An 11342-nucleotide genomic window follows, 5' to 3' on the forward strand; every position below is an offset into this window, starting at 1 on the left:
GTTTTTGGACCATAAAAAGACTTTGACATTCTTCTTCAATTTCACACAGATCGGTCTAGATTTGGATATAGCTGCCATATAGACCGATCCTCCGATTTAGGGTTTTAGGCCCATAAAAGTCTCATTTATTGTCCGAGTTGCCGAAATTTGGAGCAGAGAGTAAAGTTAAGCCCCTGCACATATTTCTGCAATTTGGTCTAAATCGTTCAAGATTTGCATATAGCTACCATATAGACCGATATCTCGATTTAAACCCAAAAAAAGGCGCATTTATAATCCGATTTAACTGAAATTTGACACATTGACTTATGTTAGGCTTTTCGACACCCATTTGTATATGGTTCAGATCGGTTTATTTTTGTACTGTACTTATTAGTATTTGGTCCAAATCGGATTATATTTCGAAATAACTGCTATGGGACTTAAGGTATGCAATTTTTACCGGATTTTGATGAAAAGTGGCTTACATATATACCCGCATTTATAATCCGATTTACCTGAAATTTGACACATTGACTTATGTTAGGCTTTTCGACACCCATTTGTATATGGTTCAGATCGGTTTATTTTTGTACTGTACTTATTAGTATTTGGTCCAAATCGGATCATATTTCGATATAACTGCTATGGGACTTAAGGTATGCAATTTTCACCGGATTTTGATGAAAAGCGGTTTACATATATACCCGAGGTGGTGGGTATCTAAAGTACGGCCCGACCGAACTTAACGCCTTTTTACTTGTTGTATAGAATTTTGGTGCGTAAAGTACACATATGCCCTTCGACTAAGTTGATATGTGCGAAATTTTGCCCCACCTCGGGTGGAGGATTCCCAAGATACGGCCCGTCAGAGCACGATTTTATTCGTGTGTTCTTCTTAGTCTTCTTCTTCTTCTTAGTAAATCTTTTCTACAAGTGCAATATAGGTTGTACGTGTAATTAAACTTGAAAAGGATGTTTGAGACCAAAACGTGCAAACTACGCGATTATTTTCTTTTTGTATTTAATTTTTGTTTCTATGAAAATTTAAGAAAAATTTCCGCGATATGCCGCACTATGACAAGGTTTTTATTTACTCATTACTTTTTCACTCACATTTAAAATCATGAATGAAAACATATTGGACATTGCGTGCACATGTACGTGTACCTCTAGGCGTATGATTGACAATTTATCGATGACAACACTTCTACGCTCCAGGGGCAATTGTTGACGGTTGTTTTAAGAGAAACTTGTGTACGGCCATTAAAATAGAGCGACCACAGAAACTTAAGTTCATTGTTAATGCAAATGACTGTTTGTTCAATTGTTTGTTATATTGCCCTGGGCAATCGATAGGATACAAGCCATGACCAACAGCTACATAAACCGACAAGAGACACAATCTCAATTTCAATGGAATGCAAAAACAAAAATCAAAATCTACCAAGATCGAATTGTAAACTTTGTTTATTGTTATTATTAAATGTCGTTAAGCAAAATACATATTAATGTTGTGATAAATTAATGAATATGAAACAAAACAACAAAGCAAAACAAACAATTGAAAATAAGAAGAAAAACAAAAGCTATGTATATGCAAACTATGTGTATGACAACTGAAATCAAGGTCCGTAGGTTTAAATTGTACAGTATATTAAGTTCGTATATATTAAAAAAAAACAATAATCCACATTTGTAATGAAATTACAAATAAATAAATTACAACAATATTTAAACATTACACTAACGTCTCTGTTTAAGTTTGCATCAGACACCAAAATATCTCGATATAATGGACATAATAAAAAAGATATTGCTGACAGCTAGTATTTTTCTGATTAATGGGGATAACGTACAATGGCGAAAAAACCTCATGGAAAATGGCAAGTTTCTAAGTCTTGTATCTCTGAGGTGTAATATTCGGTTTCGTTTATTTATCTAACAGCATGTAACTGTCCATGTGACTTAATTCAATAACATTGGCCTCTCAATCAAAATCTATGAAAAATCTGCATTACAGGCAAATGGAGTGACCACCAGTCCAAGATTGTTTGGAGTTCAGATTTGGAAGGTCAGTGCAGAGTACTTTAAACTGGTAAAATGGAGGTTGAAAACCTCCGGAACTGAAACAAATTTGCATGAGTTGGTGTTGCAAATTTATGTCAACTGAATGATTTTTTCGTCGAAAATAAGCAAATGTAAAATAAAGTCCGGCAACAATAGTTTCGTGAACGTTCTGATTTCAAAACCATCACTATGATGATAATCAGTATTTATGATAATCAGTATTTATGCAGCCATCTAATTGTTGAGAAACACGAAGTGAAGGTTTGTGAAAATACATGCCGTATAACAAACGTCGAATAGTCAAATAACTTTATAAGCTAACATATTGCATAGAGTTGGGAGGTAACGGTATAACATCTGGTAGAAATTCGAAACAATGAGTGCAAAATTCGCTAAGTCCAAGGAGAACAAATTTTCTATATCGGTTTTTTTTGAGAAAATATTTACAGATTTCTTATAGATTCGAACTCGAGCTGTAGGTCAAAATAATTGCCGAATAATCTGAAATGCGAAATTTCGCAGCCTAGCAAATAATACAGCAGTCACAGTCTAACTCATACTTAAACAACTGTCTGAAGATAGAACAGAAATTTTGTGTTTCACTGTAAGTGCGTTCATATAGTTCTCAACCCGCAAACTGCGACACTGAAAAGGCAACACAATTCCACCTTTTCGGGAACAATCTGCTTTGGGATAGAGCATATTGCATATAAGAGGGCGGTACAAAAAGTTGCCTACCGAACGAAGAAAGTACAAAAAGTATGGGAATTTTTATACGCTCCACCTTAGGATGGGGGCATACTAATTTCGTCATTCTGTTTGTAACACCTCGAAATATGCGTCTGAGACCCCATAATGTATGTATATTCTAGATCGTCATGTAATTTTAAGTCGATCCAGACATGTCCGTCTGTCCGTCCATCCGACCGACCGTCCGTCCGTCTGTCGAAAGCACCCTAACTTTCGAAGGAGCAAAGCTAGCCGCTTGAAATTTTGCACAAATACTTTTTATTAGTGTAGGTCGGTTGGGATTGTAAATGGACCAAATCGGTCCATGTTTTGATACAATTGCCATATAAACCGATCTTGGGTCTTGAATCCTTGAGCTTTCAGAGGGCGCAATTCTTATCCGATTTGACTGAAATTTTGCAAGTGGTGTTTTGGTATCACTTCCAATAACTGCGTTCAGCATGATTCAAATCGGTTCATAACCTGATATATTTAGCTGCCATATAAACCGATCTTGGATCTCGCCTATCTCATCCAATTTAGCTGAAATGTTAAGAATGGTTTAAATCGGTCCATGTTTCGATATAGCTGCCAAATAAACCGATCTGGGGTCTTGACTTTTTGAGCCTCTAGAAGGCGTAATTCTCATCCGATCTGACTGAAATTTTGCCCGTATTGTTTTGGTATCATTTCCAATAACTGCGTTCAGCATGATTCAAATCGGTTCATAACCTGATATATTTAGCTGCCATATAAACCGATCTTGGATCTCGTCTATTTTATCCAATTTAGCTGAAATTTTGCATGATGTGTTTTGTTATGACTTCCAATAACTGTGCTAAGTATGACGCAAATCGGTACATAACCTGATATAGCTGCCATATAAACCGATCTGGGATCTTGACTTCTTGAGCCTCTAGAGGGCGCAATTCTCATCCGATCTGGAAGAACTTTTGTACAATAGCTTCTCTCATGACCTTCAACATACGTGTCTAGTATGATATGAATCGATCAATAGCTTGATACAGCTCCCATATAAACCGATCTCCCGATTTTGCTTCTTGAGCCCTTACAAGTCGCAATTCTTATCCGAATGAACTGAAATATTGTACAATGACTTCTTCAATGTTAAACATTCATTTATGGTCCGAATCGGACTATAACTTGATATATCTCCAACAGCATAACAGTTCTTATTAAATATTCTTTGTTTGCCTTAAAAGAGATGCTCCGCATAAAACTCGACAAATGCAATCCATGGTGGAGGATATATAAGATTCGGCCCGACCGAAATTAGCACGCTCTTACTTGTTGTTTGAGGATTGCCTGTTTTGACAACCCCGGAATTTGTCCAGTATGTGATTAGCCAAATTCCTAACTCAAGGGTTCGACTTGAGTATGTAAACGTACTTACTCCATGAACCAGAATTGTCTCCGAGACCTCTTCTAATGTTTGCCTCTTACCGCTGGTCTGCACTGTTGGCTCTTTACGGCAGCGATGAGTTTAATGTTGTCCCACGAACAATTGACCTCCGCCAGAGTAAGCTATTTTCTTCACCTTTGATGAATTTAACTCCAACAGTATTGCCGGTTTGTATTAACTTGCGCCTTTTATTTGTCTCGCAAGTTTTTTTTCCTTACTTACAATTGCACCAACAACTTTGTTGGGCAATTCACGTTTGTTTATTAAATACGTATATTTCTGCCTCCCGTCCTTGCACAAATCAAACACTTGTTTGTTCTTTGAATGTTTTAAACGCAATGCTTTATTATTATAAACTGCAAGCAAACCACCAAAGGCTAGCGGTTTCTTATTTCTTGCATTCACAGCAGAGGAGCGACAAACAGAGGCAGAACGCTGGACATAGAAGAATATGCGTTGTTATGTGCGGACTTATGTGCCAAAAAACTAATAGACATAAGTATGTATGTACATACGTGTGTTCTGCTATGATCGTTCAACTGCTGATGAACTCTTGACAAAAACAATATTATGTTACTCTTTTAGGGCGAATTCAAAACAAACGAAATAGAATAATAAAGGGAAAAAAGAATAAGGTGGCTCTCGTTACGTTACAAATTATTATGAAATAACAAAAACAAAAGAATATAAAAAATTAATTCAATTGTTATAAAATGTCAAAAGTATTAACTCAAATAAGATGAAATTAAATATTAAAAGTTAATTTACAAAATTTACATTGAAACCCCTGGTTTCAATCAATTTCTAATCTTGTGGAAGAACTGCTAACTTTGCCACTGGGCGACGTAAGATGGAACTCGGTGTTTTCACTTCAGCTACTCGGGCATAACCATCTGCCCCTGGGATAATCTTAGTGACACGACCTATAACCCATTTCATCGGAGGCATGTTGTCTTCGTGTATTACAACCAGATCGTTGATGTGGAGATTCTGTTGCGGCTTTTGCCAGCGGGAACGATTTTGAAGTTGAGCCAAATATTCGGTATGCCACCTGCTCCAAAAATGAGCCTTTATAGCTGATATTCTCTGCCAGTATTGAAGATGAGATATTTCACCATCATAATTCAGCCTTTCAGGAATAGTCTGCAAGGGGCAACCAATTAGTAAATTTCCCGGAGTAAGGGCTTCTAAATCGTTGGGATCTGTTGATATTGGGCCAATTGGACGAGAATTCAACACTGCTTCAATTTCCACCAAGGCCGTAGACAATTCTTCGAATGTGAGACGAGCGTTAGGAAGCGTGCGGAACAAATGACCTTTGGCTGACTTCACAGCCGCTTCCCACAACCCGCCGAAATGGGGTGCCCTGGGAGGAATGAATGAAAATTCCACCAGTTTTGATGAAGCGTACTCTGCAACGGCTGCCTTATTTGACTCCTGGTGGAAATACTTATGAAAATCGCTCAATTTTGTTGCAGCGCCAACAAAATTTGTTGCATTGTCGCAATATATTTTGGAAGGGACACCTCTGCGACCAATGAACCTTTTTAAAGCTGCTATGAAAGCATCGCTTGACAAGTCTGAAACAGTCTCAAGATGGACTGCTTTCGTTGCAAAGCAGACAAAAACTGCAATATACGATTTATATGGCGCCTTTCCTCGGACCCTGAGGTAAGTAAGTATCGGGCCAGCAAAGTCTACTCCAACAATTTCAAATGGACGGGAACCCGCAACTCTATTCCTGGGTAAGTTGCCCATTACCTGAGTCAAAAGTTTTGGCTTATATCTAGAGCAATGTATGCACTGATGAACCACTTGTCTTGCCAAAGACCGACCATTTACAATCCAAAACTGCTGTTGAATCAGCGAAACCAAGGCTCTGGGGCCAGCATGATAATTTGAGCGATGAATATGAATTACCATTGTTTTCACAAACGGGTCAGTTTTAGGCAGGATAAACGGAAACTTCATGTCTAATGTTAAATCGGAATTTAATAAGCGACCACCAACTCTTATTAAATGTACTCCAGAGACTTCGTCTATAAACGGGGCCAATGATGATAGGTGGCCAGATATAGAGCCATGTTTTGACAGCTCAAGAAACTACTCCGAAAAATAATGTTGTTGGCTGACCCAAATAATCCTATGAAGAGAATGATTTAGTTCGTCTGGATGTATTGTTAGCGTATGAGGCAACTTCCTTGAACGAAAACGAAAAACATATGAAAAAATTCTGAGACATTTTGAATAATTACTGTATTTGTGCACAGTTTTCAGCACAAAAGGTAAATCTTTGGTTTGTGTTGCTAATGTAGTCTTCCTTCTCTCTAGCAGCAAATCCGAATCGCTAAGGTCATTACCGGAATGATTCGGCCACTCGCAAAATGGACTCATGAGGAAAGAAGGACCCTGGAGCCAAGATGAGTTCAAAAGATCAGAGACAGTGCAACCTCGAGATACCAGATCTGCAGGATTTTGATTCGTCGGCACGTACCGCCATGAGACATTCCCAGAAACCTCTTGAACTTCTGCCGCCCGATTACCAACAAAAGTTGATAAGGTTGAAGAGTGAGAATTTATCCAATGAAGAGTTATTTGTGAATCGGACCAGAAATACACATTGGATATCGGAAATGTAAAATGCTGTTTCAGTTGATTCCAGAATGTCGCGAGTAAATGTGAGGCACATAGTTCAAGTCGAGCCAGTGTTCTTGTCTTTAACGGGGCAACTCTTGACTTTGATGTTGCCAAATGAACTGCTATATTTCCATATGCGTCTTCGCAGCGAAAATACAAACAGCAACCATACGCTTTTACTGAGGCATCTCCAAACCCATGTACTTGGATATTAATTGAATTTGGCAAATGAATGTATCGTGGAATTTTCACCTGTGGCAAATTATGATAATCGGCGACAATGGCGTTCCAAGCGGAGTCAATTTCTTGGGGAACGGATTCATCCCAATCACACTTGAGGATCCAGAGATGTTGGAGCAAGATTTTCGATTTTATGATGAGAGGGCTGATCAAACCCATTGGGTCAAAAAGTGTTGACGTAAGAGACAGAATGTTTCTTTTGATATTATGTGAATACGTTTTTGATGGCCTAAACTCAAAGTGGAATGTGTCATCGTTTGAGTGCCAAGTCATCCCCAATGTGCTGGTGACGTCATCATCAAGTTTCATTTCTTTAATTCCATCTTCACATGCAGCCAATTGCGTACAATTGCTATGCCATTTCGATAGTGAAAATTTCGAGTAAGATAAAATTTCCTTTACCTTCCTTTGGATGCGTTCCAAAGAGTCAAAGTCATCTGCCCCTGTCACCATATCGTCCACATAAAAGTCATTTGTGACTACTGCTTTTCCAACTTCGCAAGCCTTGGGAAAACGTTCTGCTGCATAGTGCAAACTCCTTATTGCCAGATATGGTGCCGAGGCAGTCCCGTATGTAACGGTGTTGAGAGCATACGTTCGTACTGGTTGTGTGTAATCATCTCGCCAAAGGATCAATTGAAGATGTCTGTCTTCTGGATGAACTATCACCTGCCGATACATCTTAACTATATCAGCTGTCAACCCATAGCGATGACATCTGAAACAAAGCAAGGTGATAAGCAAATTGTTTTGAATTGTTGGGCCCACCATCATGATCTCATTAAGAGACAACTGAGAAGACGAACGACAAGATGCATCGAAAACGACACGTAGCTTTGTAGAGACACTGTTGGGGCGAAGAACACAGTGATGTGGTATGTAATAATTGGGAGAGACATTATCGGCATTGTCCAGTTGGGACATGTGACCCATTTCTTCGTATTCGTTGAGAAATTTCGTGTAATCCTTCTTCAAATCAGGATTTCGATTCAATTTTCGTTCCATCGTAAGAAAACGACGCAGAGCTATATCCTTTGAATCACCAAGCCACTTCGGATCACCTTTTAGGGGCAGCTTGACAATAATTCTTCCATCTGGCTGAACTGACACGGTTTTCAAAAAGTGGGTTTCACATTCTTGCTGTTCGAGGGTCATATTTTGACGCTTGCCTTCAACAACGTCAATTTTCCATAGCATTTCAACGTTCTTATTTAGCTCTTGAAACACATTCTCCACAATAGAGTAGGTTGACTTACGTAATGGTGTCAAGTTGTTACTTAAGTATTTCCCTGAGACAACCCATCCTAACAGAGTTTTCTGTAGAGTTGGTAAATTCTCTCCAAGACGTATTTGACCAACAGATAAGAGGGAAAAGAATGATTCTGCTCCAAGAAGCATGTCTATTCCCCGTCGACGATGAAAATCTGGATCTGCCAGATCTATGTTAGGAGGGAGATTAAAGTCATTTATTGAAATATTCTCATCGGGGTGATAGCCAGTAATGTTGCGAGAAATAAGAAATTCCAGGGATAAGATGAAGTTATTTAGACGGGATCTAACTGTGGTTTGCGTTTTATAAGCGACCTTTAATATGGAGGAACCAACCCCTGAAATATCAGTAGAGTTTGCACATTTTTTCAGGTTGAGCGATCTGCACAAACTTTCGCTTATAAAGTTCACCTGAGAGCACGAGTCAAGAAGAGCACGTCCAAGCTGATATTTTCCCTCAGAATCACGAACCAATACCAGTGCAGTAGCCAAAATAACATTGCTTACTTGACGACTATTATGGTTTTGAAATGTGCCATGGGTTGCTGCGGAGGAGGGCGAAGGCTTGTCTGAGGGGACAGTTAATTCTTCGATTTGCTTATGGAGAAGCGAGTGGTGACGTTGCTTGCAAAATCTGCACGAATACTTAGAGGGACATTGTATGTAAACATGCCCTTTTGATAAACAATTAAGACAAAGTTTTTGTTGTTTAGCCTGTTCCATTCTTTGGTTAGGTGTTAAAACGATGAAGCGTTGACATGTTGATATTAAGTGACCAGACTTCGAGCAATGAGTGCAAACGACGTCTTCAGATACATGTTTAGTCACAAACGAATGTTGTTTATTATTATGTGAATAATTTGTCGTTGTATTAGGGACGAATTGTTTTGACGACCTTCGACACTGTGCGTCTAATTGTTGACAACGTCTGTCCAACATGGCACAACATTCAGTCCAAGAGGGCAATTTGGAATAATCGATGAATTCATCCCACCTTTGTTTAGTCTCAGAATCAACTTTGCTCATTGCGAGGTGAATTATGAATGCATCACAAATTTGCTCGTATGAGCCAAGGGACTTTAACGAGCTATAAAGAGCTGAGATTGTATCCACAATATTTCTTAATTGTTTTGGAACAGGTTTATTTGATTTTGAAATATCAAACATCGACGTGACATTCTCGAGAAAAATAAGTGTATCGTTGTCGTACCTTTCTTTCAATCTTTGCAGGGCACAAGGATAGTTTTCATCGGTTACCTGGAATGCCTTTACTGTTGCAAGCGCTTCCCCACTGAGGCAAGATAATAAATGGTTAAACTTTTCTGAAGTGGGTATATTTTGATCCTTGTGAACCAAATTGTTGAAACAATTTATAAAATTCTTATACTCCAAATATTTCCCGTCAAATTTGGGCAATTTCAGATTGGGTAACCTATTCGATGGTGGTTGAGGCAACATAAACGATTTATCAGAAAAGCTTGGACGTCTATGCTTTCCAATAAGAGTCAATATAAGAGATTTAACGTTTACATATAGTTCATCTATGTCATGCCTCCCAGGGTCTTTGGGGGACAACCTCTCAATTTGGTTCTGATAGAACGAAGCCTATTTATAATATGACTCCATAATTCCCAACCTGCATTCCAACTCTGTATGAGACAAAGAAGTGTTGGATTCAATTACATTTTTTATTCGGGTCATGCTACCCTTTGAAGAACCACGCTGTTGCTTCAACTCTTCAATAGTTGGCTGCCTTTGGGACACTGATGCAGACTCGTCATTCATTTTAAACTATGTAACCTCAAAATGATTGGAAAATATTCGAATCTGCCAACGACGAATATGTTGCGTAACAAAATTCAACAAGTAAAATTTTCAACAATTTGCAAAATGGCGTATGGGAGTGCAAGTACAAACGTAGATTTTTTTGTTAAGAAAGCTGTCTCACTCTTATCTTCTGTTCAGTAATGTATACTGGCGTAGGTTTGCAGAAAGCTACACTTTCTTCATACACAAGTAGCAAAACAGTGATGGTTGATTGTGTAACAGGAGCCAAAGTATAAAAAAGCACTTGTATAGATGTACGGCAAAATTTCAGAAGGACACTTCCCAAATGTCCTGTCACGGTCGCCAATGTTTGAGGATTGCCTGTTTTGACAACCCCGGAATTTGTCCAGTATGTGATTAGCCAAATTCCTAACTCAAGGGTTCGACTTGAGTATGTAAACGTACTTACTCCATGAACCAGAATTGTCTCCGAGACCTCTTCTAATGTTTGCCTCTTACCGCTGGTCTGCACTGTTGGCTCTTTACGGCAGCGATGAGTTTAATGTTGTCCCACGAACAATTGACCTCCGCCAGAGTAAGCTATTTTCTTCACCTTTGATGAATTTAACTCCAACAGTATTGCCGGTTTGTATTAACTTGCGCCTTTTATTTGTCTCGCAAGTTTTTTTTTTCCTTACTTACAATTGCACCAACAACTTTGTTGGGCAATTCACGTTTGTTTATTAAATACGTATATTTCTGCCTCCCGTCCTTGCACAAATCAAACACTTGTTTGTTCTTTGAATGTTTTAAACGCAATGCTTTATTATTATAAACTGCAAGCAAACCACCAAAGGCTAGCGGTTTCTTATTTCTTGCATTCACAACAGAGGAGCGACAAACAGAGGCAGAACGCTGGACATAGAAGAATATGCGTTGTTATGTGCGGACTTATGTGCCAAAAAACTAATAGACATAAGTATGTATGTACATACGTGTGTTCTGCTATGATCGTTCAACTGCTGATGAACTCTTGACAAAAACAATATTATGTTACTCTTTTAGGGCGAATTCAAAACAAACGAAATAGAATAATAAAGGGAAAAAAGAATAAGGTGGCTCTCGTTACGTTACAAATTATTATGAAATAACAAAGACAAAAGAATATAAAAAATTAATTCAATTGTTATAAAATGTCAAAAGTATTAACTCAAGTAAGATGAAATTA

At 38.4% G+C, this 11342-nt stretch overlaps 1 protein-coding gene across 1 annotated transcript; it reads right to left on the bottom strand.

Annotated features, from left to right (window-relative positions):
- Window positions 1–6381: 6381 nt before the first annotated feature.
- On the bottom strand, window positions 6382–10132 carry LOC106093767 (uncharacterized). The gene is made up of 3 exons (XM_059369781.1): window positions 10031–10132; window positions 6457–9838; window positions 6382–6401 (listed from the first exon to the last, which is right to left on the bottom strand). The coding sequence occupies exons 1-3, from the start codon at window positions 10130–10132 to the stop codon at window positions 6382–6384; spliced, it is 3504 nt and encodes a 1167-aa protein (XP_059225764.1).
- Between the last annotated feature and the right edge of the window lie 1210 nt (window positions 10133–11342).

The sequence above is a fragment of the Stomoxys calcitrans genome, chromosome 5 (assembly GCF_963082655.1).
Source record: "Stomoxys calcitrans chromosome 5, idStoCalc2.1, whole genome shotgun sequence".
In the NCBI taxonomy this organism is placed as follows: domain Eukaryota; kingdom Metazoa; phylum Arthropoda; class Insecta; order Diptera; family Muscidae; genus Stomoxys; species Stomoxys calcitrans.

Coding starts and splice junctions, on each gene's coding strand:
- LOC106093767 (XM_059369781.1), bottom strand. CDS start 10,132: ATGAATGACGAGTCTGCATCAGTGTCCCAAAGGCAGCCAACTATTGAA. Junction 9,839..10,030: donor GCATGACCCGAATAAAAAAT/GTAATTGAATCC, acceptor CTTATTGGAAAG/CATAGACGTCCAAGCTTTTC. Junction 6,402..6,456: donor GAAAACTGTGCACAAATACA/GTAATTATTCAA, acceptor TTTTCGTTCAAG/GAAGTTGCCTCATACGCTAA.